The sequence below is a fragment of the Danio aesculapii genome, chromosome 7 (assembly GCF_903798145.1).
Source record: "Danio aesculapii chromosome 7, fDanAes4.1, whole genome shotgun sequence".
NCBI lineage: Eukaryota > Metazoa > Chordata > Actinopteri > Cypriniformes > Danionidae > Danio > Danio aesculapii.
In genome coordinates this window covers 17,347,924-17,370,726 of record NC_079441.1, presented here as the reverse complement: position 1 = coordinate 17,370,726, position 22,803 = coordinate 17,347,924, and the positions used below count along the sequence as shown (strand labels likewise).

At 33.2% G+C, this 22,803-nt stretch overlaps 1 protein-coding gene across 2 annotated transcripts in view; it reads left to right on the top strand.

Moving 5' to 3' along the window:
• dock11 (dedicator of cytokinesis 11) overlaps positions 1-22,803 on the top strand; it is a 173,570-nt gene that overhangs the window by 103,618 nt on the left and 47,149 nt on the right. For both annotated transcript variants that reach the window (XM_056461155.1, XM_056461154.1), the window contains 6 exons: positions 8,389-8,455; positions 11,298-11,345; positions 11,560-11,702; positions 16,100-16,215; positions 16,289-16,426; positions 17,690-17,872. In XM_056461155.1, the coding sequence (XP_056317130.1) occupies positions 8,389-8,455; positions 11,298-11,345; positions 11,560-11,702; positions 16,100-16,215; positions 16,289-16,426; positions 17,690-17,872 (695 nt within the window). The remainder of the gene's footprint in view (positions 1-8,388; positions 8,456-11,297; positions 11,346-11,559; positions 11,703-16,099; positions 16,216-16,288; positions 16,427-17,689; positions 17,873-22,803) is intronic.

Genomic DNA, 22,803 nt, shown 5'->3' with positions numbered 1-22,803 from the left:
CATCACCCTGGCTATGTTGTTTCCCTTTCTTAACAGTAAAATGAAAAAATTATAAAAGGAACTGCCTATTTTCATTTTGATATTAACTTAACCGACATCAAAAATGTTGAGGCGTCGTGTAGCTACATATTTATATGACCATCATGTTTACTGTATGCCTCTTCACTGTATGCATATTTATAACAACACAGAGCCTATAATATAGCTGCCTCCTTTCATTTTCATTGAAAATACGAAGCATACCCTAGCTCTTTTGCTAAATATCAGTTTTAATAATCAATAATGGCCATTATAAAACTATAACATACAATAAGTTTATACAATATAGGAAATAAAGGCAAGAAATCAGTCAAATGTGCGGAATCAGTGTACGTGGTTACATAAATTAATATATTATCTTTGCGCTCAGCCGAAAATCGTTTCCTGAGAACAAGTAATAGATTCAATGACCAAAGTCGGGGAAAATGTTGTTAGATATAGACAACAAGATGAGTTAAATATCACATTTAACAAATATAGTGAGATTTGATCCAGCGGTAGATCCTTGATGAACAGTCCGACATGCTCAGCTCTCATATGGGTAGATGTGCTCAAAGCACGTTGCAGTGCATGCCAGTGTGTGTGTGTGGTCTCGTGATGTGTGTTTTCAGCAGTATAGTGTGGACGCAGAGCTGTTCAGAAACTCTGGGAGAAACGCCAGTGTGGACGTGGATCGTTTTTATTCTAAAACGCTGTTTTAAGTCTAAAACGTATTTGTGTAAACGGGGCCTCATTCCCTTTATTAATCAAGGGTCGCCACAGCGGAATGAACCGCCAACTTATCCTGCAAATGGTTTACACAATGGATGCCCTTCCAGCTGCAACCTAGTACTGGAAAAAGATTAAGCATTTTTCTTCAAGTTTATTATTATTATTATTATTATTATTATTATTATTATTATTATTATTATTATTATTATTATTATTATTATTATCATTATTGTTATTATTATTATTTATTAACAGAATATACAGTATGAATAATGTACAATACATAGACCTTCACACAGTACAGGCAATAACAATCAATTATTAACAATAAACAATAAATAAATACAACAATAAATACATACAATGCAGACATACATCATAGCTAAATGTTGTATAGGACAGATTTACAAAAAATACATATCACAACACATAGACGCACACAAAAATAGTATAAACCATAATCAGTTGTTAAAACATGTGCACTGTTCTAAATTGACAGTCTTTAAAATATGTTTAAATATAGCGACAGATGGTACGGATTTCATACGTTGTATGCTCATTTCATACATATAGAGCATACTTAGAGAATGGAGATCGACCTAACTCTGTGTGGAAAAATGGCAGTGCGTTCAGAGAGCGAGAGATCACATATATAGTTCTTCTACCCACCTTTCAGTGGATTTTTCCCTGGGTTTTGTTCTCCTCTTTGGCTCAAATATTGTTTCTCAGTGTCCCTCAAAGCCTTCCTTATTCTGTTCCTCCATTTGTTCATGTCAGCTTTCCTTTTTTTTTACCAAGGATTTGCCTTTTAATATCCAAAGAGGACACAACAGCAAGAGGCATCTCTATTCTTCTTAGTGGACATAAACAGTTTTTCTGTGTGACATTATTTTAATCTTTAAAATGCAGATTCATGGTCACTCGAAAATATCCCCAAACATTTACTGTTTATAAATTTTACACAGACAATATCTCATTTTTTATTTTTTTGACACTGTAAAAAAATGCAGGGTTCCACACAATGCATTTATGTTGTCCCAACCAAAGTTCTAATAGTTTTGGATTTTTCTTTAGTTTTAGCTTTTATTCTTATTTCATTTTGACTTTTTGTTTTCAAATTCGGTTAGTTTTAATCAGTTTTTAGAGGCAGATTTACTATTTTTTTATTAGTTTCTATATTTTGAATTTTTTTGTTTAGTTTTTATTAGTTTTAGTTTTTTTTCTAAATAAGGATAGGTGCAAAATTTAAAATCATCAGAATAAATATTGTATATTCACTCAACCATGCATTTTTTGAAACATGAGGACACATGACCCCTGTCATCTACCACTACCATCTACCCATCCATAAATTCAAATACAACATCCCACAATATTGCAGCCTTAAGTAAAATATATGTGCAAGGCTGCTTCTGAGTTTAGATACAGTAGTAATGGAAGTTCAGGCCTTTAGTGAGAACTAGATATTTTGTGACAATCCTCCCATGTTAGGACTCAACATACCTTATGTAGTCAGCAATCATAATTCCAGTCAGTTAAAACATCACCATGATCTGAAAAAAGTCTTACAATTAGGTTTTGCAACCCAATTTAAGCATGAATCACTTATTTAAATGTAATAATCCGTTTCACCAAATCCTCTCATTTAAGCTCTTGGTTTACCCGCGCTGCAGTTGTTCAAATAAAAACAGTCACAGCAGGCTGCCATGTACTGTTTGTGTTCGGTTAACCATCTGCTAAATCGCGCATGCGCTCACCGCTTATGGGCTCACCGCTTCTCAAATCTGATCTCAGTGCACTGTTTTAATAACTGAATAACAGTATATATTGGTTTATTTTGAGTCAGAGGGAGGTATTAGGCATGTTAAAAAGTAAGTAGTTTGTGGATAAGAGTGCTTACTGGAGACGTTAATAATGAGAGTGGACTGGAGTCCACTCGTTGTTTTTGTCGTGGAGCAACAGCGAGGATGACTGGAGGAGAACTGGCTCAATCTCAATACTGGCCAATAGCAGCAGGATTAATGACTCTGAGGTGCCGTACGGGTCAAACAAGAGTGAATAGATTTACTTCTAAAAGGCATACAGTAAGATTATGCATTAAATACATTTACAAAGATGAAAACGAAGGACATTTTTGCTATAATTTTAGTTGGTTTCTGGTTGTTTTGTTTTTACACAATGTAGTTTCAGTTAGTTCTATTTATTTATTTATTTTTTTTGTTTTTTTTTTTTGTCCCAGTGGCGGTTCTAGTTCAAATGGCACCCTGGCCAAAACCACCCCAAATTATATTTTCAATAAATGTAACAATTTGTTTATTATTATTATTAATATTATTATTAATATTATTATTATACAATTATTATTCTAAATAAATAACAGAAATCAATCCTAAATGTAACTGAAAAACAATGTAAAGACACAACTGGAATACTATTCTAAGACTTTTGCATGAATATTAATTCTTACAGTTTAATAGAATACAAAAAAAATATATGGCCGAGAATTAATGTTATGAAGTCTTAGTTACCTCCCTGACTCATTATTCCTCCTTTCTGCTTCGCTAAGTCAAAGTAACATCATCATCATATGATATAAACTTTATTTTTGTTTTCTGCATGTCACCGTTTGTTTCGGTTGCACATAGAGAATAACAAACTTGCGTGTGCAAAAGATGTGAAAAGCCCCTAACGTCTTTATTCTGGGATAACCACTCTAAATTAATACACTTGCATAAAGTAAATCTTATCTCAAAGCTTTTACTGGGGCACCATCTTCTCATGGCGCCCCCAGCAAGATGCCGCCCTTTGCGATCGCCCATATTGCCCATGCCTAAATCCGCCATTGCTTGGTCCCAACACAAATCGATTAAGTTAACTTAACACTTTTAACACATTTATGTATATTGAACTTTAAAAAATTAAGTTCTCTCAATGAAATCTCAAAAAAGTTTTTTTCAGCTTATTTTAAATAAGTAGTTTGAACACGCAAAAAAAAATAATATTTTGTTTGAGTATACTTGCAGTATATGGTTGTTCGTCAAACACACTTAATTATAAAAAAATTGTTTAAAGATACAGAAGGTTTACTCACTGTTTAAAACTAAAGTCAACTTTTTGCTTTTAAGCCATCAGGTTTACTCACTTTTTCACGTCAGAATTCAGTCAAAATGACAGAGGGGACTGATTTGAATTAATTTCTCCAAGCCAGAACTGTCACCCATATTTTAAAACACAGCATAAAGTCCTTTATGCAGATACAGACACATTTGACTTGACTCGAATAGGACGGATTGCTGTTTCACACAAATAAACATGGGTGTGAGGTGGCAGTTGTTGATCTTCAACTGAAGCTGGTTCGAGTTCTCTGGAAGTTCATCTGAGCTCTGTGGGTGCAGACATCATTCACACCTACCGTTTTATGACTGATATCAATTTAAAGGAGGGTTTATCGGTGTTTGCTCCTGGGTTTTTCCAGCAGCACACAGTTCAGATGACTGACTCCCTCATCAGCTTCTCTGCTCATTTAAGGAATGATGATTGAGGTAAATTGGGTGTGTATTTATTGAAACACTTAATATGAAGTGTTTTAGCAAGATTGACAAATTCCTGTTTAAACAGTATGATCATACACTGTAAAACCCAACAGTCAACTTTATCAAATGAAATGAGTGGAGTTAACTCAAAATTTACTGAAAGTAAATTCTACTCATTTGAAAAGAGTTTTGAACTCTGTGTTGAAGGTAATGAGTTAAATGGAGTAAGTTCACAGTACTCGTATAGATTAGTTTTTTATCGAATGGTTTGTAGCAATTGGTTTCTTCAAATGGTTTGAGTTGCCTTAACTTATTGGGTTTTACAGTACTCAGTTGGTTTAAGTTCTCTTCATTTATTGAGTTTTACTGTGCTCAAATTGCTTCATTTACTCAAATGGATTAAGTTCACAGTACTCATTAGGATAAGTTTTTGAACTTGAAATGGTTTGTTGCAATCGGTTTCCTCAAACAGTTTGAGTTACCTTAACTTATTGGGTTTTACATTGTAGAAATCCTGGAATTGAGATTTACATGCTGGGCTGTAAAAAAAAAAAATCGCTGAAATACCTACAGTACTAAATGTATGCTTTTAAAGTATTTCTCAGCTCCAAAATAGCACTTTTTAAACATTGCCTAAATATTGTGAGTGCTTATCCACCAAAAGCATATTTTAGCTAACATATTTTTAAGTTGTTTTCAATGGGAGCACAACGAGGGACTAAGCATTTGTACATTATGCTGAGCATTGTGCGCTTGCCGAGAGTTTACCTTTGGGTAAAAGGAACCACTCATCAACGTCACTTTTTTTTAGCCAGCTGTCCAAGCACACTTGGAGGAGGGTTTGGGGGCAAATATCACACTGAGCACTATTTTTAGCACAGATATGGTGATATAAACAGGTCATTTGTTCAAAAAATGACACTGAAACTGCAAATTTACCATTAAGCCAGTATTAAACCAGTCACAGTTTATAAAATTTTTTGAGTGTTTTTATAGAAATAATGTTTATTTTAGGTTTTTAGGCATTTAAATAGATTTACTAGCAAAACATATGTTTGTAAAATACAACCTGATGTCTATGGCCACAGCAATAGTAATTATTTTCAAATTTATTCTTACGATATGCTTTATTCTCATCAGACAAACGCTGTTTAGGTTATTACTTAAACAGCCTTCTGTACTTATGTATTTCAGCTGAAGTTGATGAATTAACCTGTTGTAAATCCAGCAGCTCTCAAATATTATGGTCATTATAAAACTGTTTATACAACAAATACGTAGATATAACGTATGCAATAAAATTGCAGGTTAACTATGTCTGTATATATTAAGGCAAGGCAAGGCAAGTTTATTTATATAGCACATTTCATACACAGTGGCAATTCAAAGTGCTTTACATAAACAGGAATAAAAGAAACAAGTATAAGAGAAATAAAAACAAATAATAGAAATGGTAAAAATAGAAATAAAATAAAATAAAAGCTGATAAAATGTGTTATAAAAGAATTAAAAAGAAGAGAAAAACATAGTAGTTCGATCTGTCGGACGTAGCACAGTGCTCATTCAGTAAAGGCACAGCTAAACAGTTTTCAGTCTTGATTTGAACGTGCCTAATGTTGGAGCACATCTGATCATTTCTGGAAGCTGATTCCAGCAGCGAGGGGCGTAATAGCTGAAAGCAGATTCACCCTGCTTTGACTGAACTCTTGGGATTTCTAATCTATTTGATCCTAAAGATCTGAGTGATCTGTTAGGTTTGTATTCAGTGAGCATATCTATAATGAATTGAGGTCCTAGGCCATTTAGTGATTTATAGACCAGTAATAATACTTTAAAATCTATTCTGAATCTAACTGGGAGCCAGTGTAAAGACCTGAGGACAGGTGTGATGTGCTCTGATTTCCTGGTTCTGGTCAGAATTCTGGCCGCAGCGTTCTGGATGAGCTGCAACTGTCTGACTGTCTTTTTGGGAAGGCCAGTGAGGAGGCCATTACAGTAATCCACCCTGCTGCTGATAAAAGCATGAACAAGTTTCTCTAAGTCTTCACTGGAAACAAAGCATCTAATTCTTGCAATGTTTTTGAGATGATAGTATGCTGATTTACTAACTGTTTTGATATGACTATTGAAACTCAGATCTGACTCCAGAGTCACACCAAGATTTTTGACCTTATTTTTTGTTGTTTGACCCTTAGAGCCAAGGTACGCATTCACCTTGAGAACCTCATCTCTGTTCCCAAACGCAATCACTTCAGTTTTCTCTTTGTTTAACTGAAGAAAGTTTTGGCACATCCAATTGTTAATTTCATCAATGCATTGGCAGAGGGTGTCAATGGGGCTGTAGTCATTAGGCAGTAAGGCTAGGTAGATCTGAGTGTCATCAGCATATCTGTGGTAGGAGATTTGTTTTTTTCTCATTATTTGGCTCAAAGGGAGCATATAAAGGTTGAACAGGAGTGGTGCCAGAATCGAGCCTTGTGGGACTCCACATGTCATGGGTGTCCACCCATGACTTATATAAATATAAATATATAATATAAACTTATATTTGAACGTTTATATTAACTTGTGTTTGTAACGTTAACTTAATTTGATTGTAATGCAATAATGTGCACCTTTTAAAGCTGCTTTGAAACAATAATTATTGTAAATAGCGCTATACAAATAAACTTGAATTTAATTATATGACAATCACAATATCAGACGTCACACAAAATAATTCTATTATCCGCTTGTTAAGTGTGACATCACGCAAAGTGGCTTTCGGGTCCAAGCACTATATCAAACTATGGGGAGGTTCAACAATGGTAATAATAAATGTTTACAAAAGCTGTAATTCTTTCGAAAATAGCAGTATACGTTCAAATATTGATGTCTGAGATGCAGCAAGTCCAAAGACTGTTGTGTACACTATGATTTTATAAAATATTCACTTTAATTTGTGATATGACTAAAGAGTGGTTATAAACGAATATTTTCTGAAATGAGTAGCGGCTTGGACCCGGAAACAATATTTCATAAGTCACAACTTAACAAGCGGATATCACTTTTTTGTAACTTTTTCCCCTTTTCTGCAAATATAATACGCAAATTTATTGCATATAGGTGATGTCTATGTGTACATGTTCAGTACAGATATGTATTTTGTTGTGTAAACAGTTTTATAATGACCATATTATTTGAGATCTGCTGTATTTACAACATGGTAATTCATCAACTTCTGCTGAAATACAATAAAAAGTACAGTAAATGGCTGTTTAACTTGAGTAAACAATCTAGTAGCCTAAACAGTGTTTATCTGATGTGAATAAAGCATATAGTCAGACTAAATAAAAAATAATTACTATTGCTTAGTCGATAGACATCGGGCTGTGTTTTACAAACATGTTTTGCATTTAAATTGCATTTATTTTTACATGCCTGACACCTAAAATAAATTTAACATACTTATTGGTAAATTTGCAGTTTCAGAGTTTGAGCGGTCAGCAGGAGTATTTAGAACTTGCGTCTGAAAAATTAATTGTTAATTTGTCCTTTATTTAGTACAGTTCTCTGAGGTCTATTTACAATATTATGAAGATTAAAATGTTATCAAGAATATAGCCTCCTATTAAAAAAAAAATCTGAGCTGTTTTGATCTGTGCATTTAAAAATTGGTCAACATGAGTGTTAAATATTAACACGAATACCAGTAAATTGAGTACTGCTAACCAAAATGCATGATTCATTCAAATGCTCTCCTCCTATAAATGTAACCTCTGATTGTGAAACTCCTACAAGTGCACATGCAATAAGACCAGACTCTCATCATACTCCTTTTTAACGCTAATAATGGGTTTATGCTGATGCAAGATGTTGGTAAATCTGCCTCTAAATCTATTAAATTAAAAGAAATTGTTTTCTGAAGTCCATCATAGTAACCGCTTTAAAATCATGTATATAAAACAGCTTATGTAGGAACTACAAATAAGTCATAGCTAAAGATATAAGGGAGAAGTGTATATATCTGTTGTCTGGGTGTCCTGGAAATCTTAAACATTTCACTGTGAAGAGGAAGAGTTAAGCTGTTGCATTAACGTTTCCATTTCTCAATGTGTTCCTGTAGACACCCTGACTGCTTATTGGTTTAAAGTCAATCCACAGGACATCATGAACTTCCTCAGTCTTCTCGAGTGAGTGACATAGCAACTTTCCCATGACATGCTCTTGTTAGACCAGTTTTGATCTTATTGTCTATACAATTCATTTGATTTATTTATTTATTTATTTTTTGTAAACTCATAAAGTCAAATATTTCATTTTTATGAGGAACTTCAAAAACACTTTTGTGGAATGGAAAGATTGGATGGATATTAAAAGTTCATATGGAACCCACTGGAAATATTAGAACTAATTTTAAGAGTGTAAATTTTGAATGAGATTATTTTGAATGAGATTAATAACAAGATTTTTTTGTATTTTTATTTATTTATTTTTATATTTTTAATTCATATTATTTATGTATTTATTTTTATATATTTATTTTTATGAATCTTTAGGGAATTTTATGCATTTTTAACTTGCATGTAACTTTTAACTTGTAACTTGTATTTTTGTGTGTGTTTATTCGTTTATAATATTATTTTTATACCTTTAAATGGTATTTAAATGGTATTTATTTATCTTAATTTTATTTATTTAAAAGTAATGTTTTTTATCACAGCTTTGACTTTTAAATGCAGTGTAGATGTTTGATTTCTGACAAAAAAGTTATGACTTATTAACTGTGTTAAATCAAGCTCTTACCACGACCTTCCAGTCTGTTTGGGTTTTAATTTAAAATTATACATTATTGAAGTGTTTTAAAATGCTTCAGATAGCTTAGTTGTACAGTTGTTTTGGCAGTCAATGGACTAAACTACATAATTCAAATAATGTCAAAACCGGTCAATATTAAGTACACATAACCAGCTTTATAGACATAATGAACTAGACTTTATATATAAAATATAAAATAAAATATAAATAAATTATATGATAAGCTGCTTTGACACAATCTTCATTGCAAAAACACTATAGAAATAAAGATAAATTAAACTAATTTGGATAACAATCTGAATTTAAGATTTAATTATCAGAAATACAGAAAGAAAAACAACGATAACAACATACTGTAAACAGAAACATTACTTTTTAAAAAATGTTTAATCATATAAAAATTGTATTAAATGTCAACGCTGAGTCAAACACCTCCAAATGCACATGCAATAAGACTAGACTCTCGTCATGCCCTTTTAAAACTAAATTGTGTTGTTTGAACATAGTCTTCATAGTTTTTAACACTAATAATGGGTTAAGTAAATCTGCCTCTAAATCTATTAAACTAGTAGCCTATAGACTGACATTACAAAGTGGACTTTAAATATTTTAAGCCCATTCAAAGATTTAATGGCATGAAACTGTTCAACAAACTGGTCAAAAACATTAGTAGTAAATCAAAAAAGGTTTGCTAAATAATTGCAAATTTCTCCATGATCAGTAGGCTACTGTTCTTACATGTGGATTGATTGCTGACACAGAATTTTACATACTACTAATGATATAAATAAACAATGCATATCTGATTTTTAGTCTTCAATGGAAAAGCTATGTTCCATATACAGTGCACCCAGAAGTATTCATAGAGCTCCACATTTTTTTATGTTACAGGGTTATTCCGAAATGGATTATATTCATTTATTTCTTTAAAATTCTACAAACATCACCCCATAATGACAATGTGAAAAAGATTTTTTGAAATTGTGGCAAATTTATTAAAAGACAGGACTGTCTTGAGGCACAAGCCTGGGCAAGGTTACAGAAAACTTTCTGCTGCTCTGCAAGTTCCAATGAGCACAGTGGCCTTCATCATCCGTAAGTGGAAGATGTTTGGAACCACCAGAACTCTTCCTAGAGCTGGCCAGCCGGTGATCTGGGGAGAAGGGCCTTAGTCAGGGAGGTGATCAATAACCCGATGGTCACTCTGTCTGAGATCCAGCGTTCTTCTGCGGCGAGAGGAGAACCTTACAGAAGGACAACCATCTGTGCAGCAATCCACCAATAAGGCCTGTATAGTAGAGTGGCCCGACGGAAGCTACTCCCTGCCTGGAATTTGCCAAAAGGAATCTGAAGAACTCTCAGACCATAAGAATCTAAATTTTCTGGTCTGATGAAACTAAAATTGAACTCTTTGGAGTGAATGCCAGGCGTTACGTTTCGAGAAAACCAGGCAGCGCTCATCACCAGGCTAATACCATCCCTACAGTGAAGAATGGTGTTGGCAGCATCATGCTGTGGGGATTTTTTTCAGCAGCAGGAACTGGAAGAATAGTCAATATAGAGGGAAAGATGAATGCAGCAATGTACAGTGACATCCTGAATGAAAACCTGCTTCAGAGTGCTCTTGACCTCAGACTGGGGCAACGGTTCATCTTCCAGCATTATGGAAATAGTGAAGCGCTTATGAATACTTTCCGAATGCACTGTATTAATAAGACTGTTTTATTTCATTTTAAGTTAGAATATTTTGTATAAATTAATGTATACGTTTTAAACCAAATATATTTCAGTCAACTAGAGTAGATTTAGTCGACTAAAATCTTATGAAGTTTAATGGACTAAAGCTAAAGTAAAACTAAAATGATTCAGAAGACTAAAATATGACTAAAACTAAAATGTAATTTTAGTCAAAAGACTAAGACTAAATCTAAATCAAAACTTGCTGTCAAAATTAACACTGGCTTTAAAATCATTTATGAAAGAATTCTAATGTAGGAACTATTAATAAGTACTAGTTTTTAGCATCATTACCAACACAATTTGACATGTGAAACAGCTTTTGCAGTTTGAAACAACTGCATATTTGTGAAATGTTTGTGGTTATCTGAACCCTCATGACCTTCACACGTCTGTTTAGTCTGTTCATTTTCTTTTGGTGTTTATTTGGCACAGACCAGTGATTTACTTATTTATTTTTTCTGTTTTCTGCATCTGTAGGATCTGCATAATCCAGTTCCGCTATGTGGGCAGGCGAAACATCAGCCGGTATGCTTGATAAGGACTCAACAACTGCATGTTTCCCATTTGAGAGTCAACCGCATTCAGATCACACACATTTACATGAACCACAAATGAGATGATCTGTTCCCTGTTATCATGTTATCAAAACCAGATCTTTACATTACATTACATTACAAACCCGCTGGTACAGTACCAAGATTAGCTCTGTTGAGAATATCTTTGTTTGTTTGTTGTATAGAAGCCAGGAACCGTGGGTGTCAAAACTCTTCTCCCCCGAGAGAAAATCTCAGACCATGCCGGTTCTGCGAGGACGAGCGAGCTTAATGCAGGCCAAGCTGCAGCAGTTCAGCACTATGGACACCTCATTGACTCTGAACATGGGTAATCTGTGGGCTCTTAAACCCTTACAGTTTTGGAAGATAAACATTGTGAGGTTGTTGAGGATGTTTACATCCACTCTGGGGTGATTTTGAGTCTTAATTTGGCCACAGCTTTCTCAGTGTTTCAGCAAATGGTGACAAATCTTATTTTAAATCATATTTTGGGAAAATGCTTTTAAAATGTTCATAAACTCAACAATACGCTCAAAATTATGCAATATAATAAATGTAAATACTGTATACACAAATTTACTACCCTTTCGTTATGTTCGTCACTGTTTTTGCACCATTTACTTTAATTATAATGACATTTATCGATTGCAAAGCCTTGGTAGCATATTGTTAGTAGCATATTGTTGGTGGTTTTCCCTGTTAGGAAGAGGTACAATTTGTTCAATTCAATTCAATTCAATTCACCTTTATTTGTATAGCGCTTATACAATGTAGATTGTGTCAAAGCAGCTTCACATAAAAGGTCACAGTAAATAGGAACATTTGTCATTTTTTAACAATACTCAAGGGTTAAATACAGTTTTGTGAGTTCCTAAGTTGTTCATTGATTGTACACTTTAAAAATCGATTAGTTGACTTTACTTAAAGAAGTGAGTAGACTCATTGTTTTAACCACGCCAAGCTGCAGCAGTTCAGCATTATGGAAAACTCATTAACTCTGAACATCCGTAATCTGTGTGCTCTTAAGAATTTTGTAGAATTCTGAACCCTAAACAAATTGACACAGGGAAAATAAGTTTTGATAGTTACCAACTTTAACCCTTGTGTGCTGTTGAGGATGTTTTCATCCATTCTAGGGTGATTTTGAGTCAATTTGGCCACAACTTTCTCTGTGTTTCAGCAAATGGAATGATTTTTGGCGACAAATCTTATTATGAAACATATTTTGGGAAAATGTGTTAAATTTTGAAAAACTCAACAATACACTCAAATTTACGCAAATATAGACAAATTTACTACCCTTTCATTATGTTAATGGCTGTTTTTTGCCCATTGACTTTTATTATAATGACATTTATCGATTGCAAAGCCATAGCAGCATATAATCATGCATTCATGGTTGTTGGTGCTTTCCCCTGTTGGAAAGAGGTACGATTTGTCATTTTTAACGATACACAATGGTTTACATTGTTTACATTTAGTCATTTAGCAGACACTTTTATCCAAAGCGACTTACAAATGAGGACAAGGAAGCAATTTACACAACTATAAGAGCAGCAGTGAATAAGTGCTATAGGCAAGTTTCAGGTGTGTAAAGTCTAAGAAGCAAAGCATTAGTAATGTTTTTTTTTTTTTTTTTTTGAGAGAGAGTACAGTTAGTGGTATAGATAGAGAGGCAGTTACAGATTAGGAAGGAAAGTGGAGACTTGTGACTTCCTAAGTTGTTAATTGATTGTATGCTGTGAAAAGCGATTAGTAAACTTTACTTAAAGAAGTGAGTAGACTCATTGTTTTAACCAGGCCAAACTGAAGCAGTTCAGAATTAACTCTGAACATGGGTAATCTGTGTGATCTTAAATTCATACAATTTCGGAACCTATACAACTTGGCACAAGGGAAAATAAGTTTTGACAATTACCAACTTGAGTGAATTTGGTCACAACTTTCTCTGTGTTTGTGCAAATTTACTACTCTTCAGTTATGTTGGTGGCTGTTTGTGCAATATTGAATTCCATTATAATTAAGTGATGCCAAATAATCATGCATTCTTGATTGTTGGTCATTTTTAACAATACACAGGGGTTAAATACAGACTGTGAGTCCTTAAGTTGTTAATTGATCGTACACTGTAAAAAGTGATTAGTTGACTATACTTAAAAAAGTGAGTAAACTCATTGCTTTAAGATGATTAACTCTTTCCTCGCCAGAATTTGCTTTTTTTTTTTCCTTTTTTTTCTGTATTAAGTTGCCAGCCACCAGAGTTTGATTATTTTGATCTAAATTTGATGGCCTCAGAATATTTTCTAGGTATATACTTTATGACTATGTTATATATCAAAATAAAGAGCCAAGCCTCTGCTTTTAAACAAATAAAGCTTTTTATTCTATCTTTTTGTTTAGTTTTTTATCCCTGCTTGAATGCAGATAGATTTAATCAAAACTGCTAAATTTTAACCAAAAATGCAGTGAACAATACATTATTTTCATAGTAATGCTTTTTGAAGATATATGACACACACACACAATTATGTGCATAATTAGAAAGATTAAGTTGTCAACTTAACAGTTTCAAGGTACAACAGGTTTATTCGCTTTTTTAAAGGTACATTTAATTGCTTTTTACAGTGCACATGCTTTTGCTGGATCAGTGTTCGCAGTAATTCAGATTGTTAAAACAGTTGTGTTTAATGGAAAACTTTTGTGCTGAAAAACTGTAGTGCCCATGATGCTGTGCTGAAATATCCCAAGACATTTTAGCTCTGCCCACTATTTACCTTGAAGCTTTACTTTAAAATTGCATATATGGTCAATCATGCAGTTTATATTTTATTTTTTTACTTGTTTACATTTTGTTTACTATTCATACATAAAAGGTATACAATAGCAGCTCTATTCCATTATATTACATTTACATATTTTAATTAATGCTAAAAGCAAAAAGCAATGGATGCTTTTCACAAGACTGTTATGTCACATTTAAGGGTCATCATAATCTTAAATCCTTTTTTTCAAATCTTGATTTTTTTTTTAATGCATGAACATTTATATGCATTTATGTATGTATTATATCATATATGCGACAAATTGCAAAAAATTGGCCACTTATGTGAGGTGTTTTTAATGCAGTGTCTATGGGCCAGGACAGTAAATTTAACGTTATTCTCTTTTCTGGCTGTCGTCATCAGTCTCACACAATTTTTTTTATTCTATTAATTAGGGGTGTCAAAATTTATTGTTTCTTCAGTGCACCATGACCAAATAAAGGCATTTAACAACTCCCTCGACAACGCTCAAAAAGCAAGCAGGATAATATTTTACGTTTGTTTATTTGCTTTAAATGCTCATGTTGTTCTGTGCATGTCCTTGAGTATTGTTTGATGCAGAGTGTTTTCTTTGAGCAGGTAAATTTAAAGGTCCAGTTCATATATCTGACTGCTTGTATTAAAGGACAACATTGTAATACAAATACTTAAAAAATGTATTGATAAATGGTACATTTTAATACAAGAATTCGTGTGCTGTGAAGTAGATTATAAAATTGTGTATGGAAAGTATTGTTGATGCACCAAGATTTCGAATTGAACCCAATCGATGGCATAATATTTGTAATCGAACCATGTGACCAGTGTAGGTTTACACCTCTAATATTATTATAAATAACTGTATTTTCACTTTAATCAATTTAATCCATAAAAGTTTACATTTCTTAAAGAAAATACCCTACACTTATAAACACTGCTGTACATCACTGAAGTTTTTTAACTCTTTAACTTCTACTTTAAGAAATAAAATTTCTTTGCTTAAATTGTGTTCCTGACACTACCCTAAACTATTTTTGAGTTAATTTTAATGATAACCTATAGACAAACGGTCAACCAGGCAAGAACATACTACACATTTTATTAATTTCATAGCTTTTTTTTTCTTTTTGAGCTTACTCTTATTGAATATTAGATGAACAACCTCTAAATTTTTACAAATCTTTTGAGTGAAGGCCTTTACTTTGAACTTCCACAAAAAAAGCATGTTTTGACCAGTTTCTTTGGATTAATTGTGTTCCTGACACCACTCTAAACTATTTTTGAGTTAATTTTTAATGATAATCTATAGACAAATAGTCAACCAGGCAATAAAAGACTACACATTTTATTAATCGAGCCTAGTATCATTGAGTATTAGATGAACAACCTTCGAATTTTCATGAATCTTTTGAGTGAAGTCCTTTACTTTGAACTTCTACTAAAAAAAGGCATATTTTGACCTGTTTCTTTGGATTAATTGTGTTCCTGACACCAGTCTAAACTATTTTTGAGTTAATTTTAATGATAACCTATAGACAAACGGTCAATCAGGCGAAAACATACTCCACATTTTTTTAATTTCATATCTTTTTTTTTCTTTTTGAGCCTACTGTTTTTGAATATTAGATAAACAACCTCTGAATTTTCATGAATCTTTTGAGTGAAGTCCTTCCACTCAAAAACAGCATGTTTTGACCAGTTTCTTTGGATCAATTGTGTTCCTGACACCAGTCTAAACTATTTTTGAGTTCATTTTACTGATAACCGACAACTGGTCAACCAGGTGATAAAATACTACACATTTTATTAATCGAGCCTAGTATCATTAAATATTAGATGAACAACCTCTGAATTTTGATGAATCTTTTGAGTGAAGTCCTTTACTTTGCAGACAGTCAGATTAATGCACACTGTTGTTTTTCAGCCGGAGGTCCCACTGAGGCAGAGATCAATCATCAGTCTTTGCTGGAGGGGAACACATCGACAGAGGTCTGTCTGACGGTGCTGGACGTCCTCTCTCTCTTCACTCAGAGCTTCAAGGTAAACTATTTGCAGATCTGTCCTTATAGTTCAGTGTTTCAGTGCTGATGATGTGATTAATGTATTCTGACAGAATCAGCTGCTGGACAGTGATGGCCACAACGCTCTGATGACAAAGATCTTTGACACATATCTCACTTTACTGAAAGTCGGACAATCAGAAACCGCAATCAAACACATCTTTGCCTCCCTGCGAGCTTTTATCATCAAGGTGAGATCTTTATATTTCACAAACCATTAAGACTCCACACTTGTAGATTGTTTTCTTTGTTTTTTAAACTGGACTAATCAAGAAAATATTGCATTTAGTCTTGGTTTAATTAGCAGTTATACTCTCATTTTTCAATAATGAACCTTAAGGTGCTATACTGAAAAAATATAATTTTTGACTCATATTTTGTGACAGAACTTTGGATCAGAGATTGTTTTATTAGAATCAAATGTGACAGATGTCAAGACAAGCTTGACACGACATTTAGGAATCAATTATTTACTTAACCTCATGTAATTCCAGTTCCAAATGGCATTGTATTTTATTTCATTTAATTTTATTAAAATTCATTAGATTTACTTTTATTTGTTTTATTTAATTTAATTAATTTTTTTCTAGAATTAATTTAAAACTTTATTTTATTTTATTGATTTATTTACATTTATTTTAGTTTTATTTATTTTTAAATTCATTTAATTAACATTTTTATTTTTAATGTTTTTTATTTAATACAATTTTATTATTTATTTTGTAATTGATTTAATTTTTAATTGATTTAATTTAAAAGATTGTTTATTATTTTTTATTGCTTTGATTTGTTTATTTTATTTTAGTTTTGTTTTATTTATTTATTTTTTAATTAATTTAATGATAAAAATATTTTATTTTATTATTATGTATTTTTATTGATTTGTTTTACATTTATTTTACTTTTTTAAATTAATTTAATTAACATTTTTATTTTATTTTTAATTTAATTTCAATGAAATTTTATTATTATTTATTTTTTTAATTGATTTGATTTACATTTATTTTAGATGAATTTTTATTCTGTTATTTAAATCTTAATTCGTTTAATTTATATTTATTTTGTTTCATTTTTAATCAATTTAATAATTTTTTATTTTATTAATTTTTATTTATTTGATTTACATTAATTTTAGTTTTGTTATTTATTTTTAAATTCATTTACATTTTTATTTAGTTTTATTATTATTTATTTTATATTGACTTGATTTACTTTTTTTGTTTTATTTTATTTAACTTTGAATCGATTTTATTTACTTTTATTTTATTTTGCAAAAAGATGTTGACCAAATGCCTTTAATAATGAATTAATAATTTATGTTTAGTTTTGTTTTTAGATTATCTATAGCAGTGAAAAATGAGGCCAATCCTAACAAAAATATATATAATAAAATATTAGCGAATGTCAGGATGTTGTAGAATTGGCCTACACTGATGCGTTTATTTCTATTTCAGTTCCAGGTTCCCCTTTTTAAAGGCCGTGTAATGCTGTGCGGCTCTCTGTGTTATGAGGTCTTGAAGTGCTGTATGTCCAAACTAAGTGTCCTGCGAGGGGAGGCATCTGCCCTTCTTTACCTGCTCATGAGACACAATTTTGACTACACAAAGAGGAAGAGCTTTCTGCGTGTGCATTTACAGGTATAAAATGAGACTGTCATTCAACTGTATTTCATTAGTTACCCAAATAATCCAAGGAGACTAATGTTTCCCATCTCTGCGCTTGTGCTTGTTTTCTTTTATTTCTTAATTTCCAAGTACAACACACAACCGTAACTATCCCAGCTACATATTTTAATTGGAAAACAATCAAACCTCATGGCAAATCTCTTCTTTTTTTCATGTTGGAAGTTGTGAATCTCATCTTTCTCCTATGTCAATGCAATGTCTTGACCCGTCGTTTATTTTGTTCATCATCTCCTTGTTTTTAAATAATAAACTGTTGCCTAATAATTTGCGGTAAAAGACCATGTGGAGGACGTGTATGGAGTAAGGGGAAGTAGTGTAAAAATACGCCGTGGCTATTTTAAAAATTGCACGTTTCGAGCACACAAGGGGTGATTCATGAGCTTGTGTAAGATTACAATCTTACAAGGGCGTTTACACAATCAGTAAGTTTACATATACACCAATACTTCAATTTTAAAATGATTAAGACAATGCTCTGATTAAGAGTGTACCATGTAAACAGCGATTTTATTTTTTTTGATGACCTTAATCTGACTAAAGTCATAAACAAACTAAACAGGAATCGAATTAAGGCGTGGAGTATTTCTCTTTTAGTCACATTATTAAAGTGCAGTACAGACACGTAAACACATTATACTATTATCGTTTTGCAGTACTTTTCACTACAATTTGCGACAGGACGCACAGAGGGCAGTTGTCTGGTGTTTAACGACAAACAAATATGAATGCCTTCAAGCTAGAGAGCACATTTTTAGTGCAAGTGGGAAACGATGACTATTATCTCATCCAGTACCTCAGAGTTTGTCACGGGGGCATGAATGTAAAGCTAGTGAATAAAACCCAAGAGTATCTGACTGCTGAGGTGGCCTGTTGCTTGAGAATTTGTACCTGCCATCATCTGTTTGCATACATAGTGTGAGAAATTTACTGCAGGTGAACTTGTCGCAAAATTAATAACAAAATGAACAAAATCACATGAAGAACAAACACAAACTGGTAATAGTTATGCTGGAGTAAGAGTGTTTACACAATCAGTAAGTTTACATGGACACCAATACCTCGATTTTAACATGATTAGGACAATACTCTGATTAAGAATCTACCATGTAAACAGATTTTCGATGATCTTATTCTGACATGATTAAGTCATATTCAAACTAAACAGAAATCGAATTAAGACATGTGGAGTATTTCTATTTCAGTGGCATTATTGAAGTGCAGTACAGACATGTAAACACCGCAGGCTATTACCGTTTTTAGTACTTTTTGCAATGTTTTGCGACAGGACACACACATGGCAGTTGTCTGCCGTCTGTCGACAAACAAATGAGAATGACTTCAAGCAGGAGAGCACGTTTTTGGTGTGAGCGGGAAACGATGACAATGCAATGACTATTCAGGACCTCCGAGTTTGTCGTGGGGTGGAAATGAAATGTTAGTGAGTGAAACCCAATAGTTTCTGACTACTGAGGTGGCCTGTTGCTTGAGAATTTGTATCCGTCGTCTGTTTGCACTCATAGTGTAAGAAATGAACTGTAGTTAAACTTTTTGCAAAATTGAAAACAAAACGCACAGAATCACATGAAGAATGAACACAAAATATCAAAAGTTATGCTTGAGTAAAGACAGTTACACAATCAGTACGTTTACATGGACACCAAAACCTTGATTTTAATACGATTAAGACAAAACTCTGATAAAGAGTCCACCATGTAAACAGAGATTTTTTGATTACCTTATTCTGACATAATTAAGTCATAATCGAACTAAACAGAAATAGGATTAAGACATGTGGAGTATACCTGTTTTAATCACATTATTGAAGTGCAGTACAGACATGTAAATAAACACCGCTAACTGTTACTGTTTTTAGTAACATTTTAGTAACCGGACACATAGACGGCAGTTGTCTGGCGTTTGTCGACAAACAAATGAGAATGACTTCAAGCAAGAGAGCACATTTTTGGCGTGAGTGGGAAACGATGACTATCCGGTGCCTCCGAGTTTGTCGCGGGGGCGGTAATGAAATGTTAGAGAGCGAAACCTAATAGTATCTGACTCCACAGTTGGCATGTTGCTTCGGAAATTGTATCTGCCATCATCTGTTTGCATGCATAATGAACTGTAGTTGTAAACTTGCTGCAAAATTAAAACAAAACACACAAAATCAAATGACGAATGAGCACAAACTGTTAAAAGTAAGTCCAAGGCACTCGAAAAAAGTGGAAAAAAATATTCTAAAGTCTTTGTAGGTTGTTTTCACATGATGTCATTGATGACGTGCGAAATTCAGATGGAGTGCAGGAAGTGGTCCTTCAACATAGGAATCGCTATCAGAACATCAAAATGTTTCTGTTTATGTTGTTTATAATTGTTTTAATCAAGCAAAATAAGAAAGGCTGAACAGCTTTAATAGACTTCCAAAAGTTTTTGTGCATAAAGGGAGAAAGTTCAAGAAACTGGCCAAAACACAGAAGAAAAGGCGGCATGTAATAAACATTTATTCAAAACATCCATGTGTACAAGCCTTTTTTTGAACGCGATAATTCGTTTGACAGCACCAATACAGATTATATACAGGCCTAGCTACTGTATGTGTATAAACATGTTAATGTGTTATATAAAAATCAGATACCAACACCACCACACTTATACAAAATCCAGGAGAATATAAATGACGTACCCTGCCATGTACTGTAATCACTGCAATGAAATATTGACATTTGGACACTAATACTTCGATTTTATTACGATTAAGACAATACTCTGATTAAGAGTCCACCATTTAAACAGCCATTTTTAGTTAAATTAAACTAAATTTATAATCAAACTAAACAGAAATGGAATTAAGAGATGTGGAGTATTCCTGTTTTAGTCACATTATTGAAGTGCATTATTGTTTGTGCTGATTAGGAATCTGACATGTCATGAGCCTAAATCCAAGCATCTGTGTACGTGTGTGTGTGTGTGTGTGTGTGTGTGTGTGTGTGTGTGTGTGTGCATGCATGCGTGCGCACCTCTGTTTGTATGTGTCCATCTGTGTGGGTGTGTGTGTGTGTGTGTGTGTGTGTGTGTGTGTGTGTTTGTGTGTGCGCACATCTGTGCATGCGTGTATGTGTGCTTCTGAATGTGTGTGTGTTGTGATCTTTTATGTGCTCTTGTCAAGTGCATAAAAGGTTTTCTGAAAGTGCGTAAACACGCGATACAGTCTTCATGCTGGAATAAAAACTGATGGTGCCAGTGGGACTGGTCCAGCCACATTCACTTGTTGTTTGAACTTCAACTGAATGCCACTCTCTCACTTGGCATCTGCGCCTGTTCTACTCAATACACGCCGTCAATATGCACGTAATTTCACAATTGTTTAGACTTATTTACGAAGAGTGCTTTCACTCTGTAAGTATGGAAAGAGTGAAACTTTAGGTGCTTCCTTCAGCTGCTGTTATTCAGCAATTGAGGCCTCAAGGCGGTTTATGAACTCACATTTCATGCATAATTGACTTTACCTTAAAACAACAAATATTTCTATGACGACATCATATTCATCGCATCTGAAACATACAGCGGGGAAAATAAGTATTGAACCATTTTTCTAAGAAACCATATTTCTGAAGGTGTCGTTGACCTGAATTTTCCCCCGGATGTTGATAACAACCAAAAAAATCCATATATGCAAAGAAAACAAATCTAATTAGTTTACAATTGAAGTTATGTGTAATAAAATAAGTTGACAAAAGGAAAAAGTATTGAACACATGAAGAAAGGGAGGTGTAGAAAGGCAGTAAAAGCTCAGACAGCAGCTGAAATCTCTCAGTAGTTCTTCAGCAACCCTCTGCCCTTCGTCATTGTAAGTGAATATTCACAGCTTCAGTCCAACATTTACATTAGCAGGAGGATGAAGATGAAATCAGGATGGACATTTCAGCAAGACAATGATCCAAAACACAGCCAAGGAAACTCAATTGCTTTCAGAGACAGAAAATCAAGCTGTAGAATGGCCCAGCCAATCACCTGACTCGAATCCAATAAAAAATGCTAAATAAAGTTCAGATTTGATAGACCAGACCCAAAGAACCATCAAGATTTTTACACTCTGTTGAAGTCTGTGAAAATACTCACCCCTGAGCTATTCATGTGACTTCATTTTCCATATGAGAGGCGTGTTTAAATTACCATCACCAAAAAAGCCTTTTATATAAAGTATTAAATACATTTCAGTAGTTCAGCACTTTCTCCTTGTGTCCTTTCATTGTTATTACACATAACTAATTTTTCTGAATTTTTTGTTTTGTTTTATTTTTATGTTTGTTTTGTTTGGGTTTTTACCAAAATTTGGTTTCCAAAATTCATTCTGTGAATGAATGATGATTTTCTGGATCATGATTTTGATTGACATGTTTAAAGCTTTCTGGATTGAAAGCAATGTGTAGATGTGGTTTAGTGGAGCTGACAAACGTGTTTAGATTCATTTCCTGACGATATAAAAAACTGTATATAATTTGGTTGAACAGACAAGAGTGAAAGTTTAAAAGGTTTAATCTTTAAGCGTTCACTTTTCATGCTTTCATCGATTTAAAGTTGCCCCGAAAATGAAAATAGGGTCATCATTTAGACTTGTTTCAAACTTTTATGACTTTTTTTTTATCCTGAACACAAAAAATATTTTTGAAGAAAACTGGAAACCTGTAACCATTGACTTCCATTGTATTTGTTTTTTCTACTGTGGAAGTCAATTGTAACATGTTTCCAGCTTTCTTCAAAATACCTTCTTTTGTGAAAGCAGCCCATAAAGGTTTGGAACCACTTGAGGGTCAGTAAATAGAAAGTAAATCAAAATTTTTGTGTGAACTATCCCTTTAAGGCTCAAAGAGAGAAACAGAGCA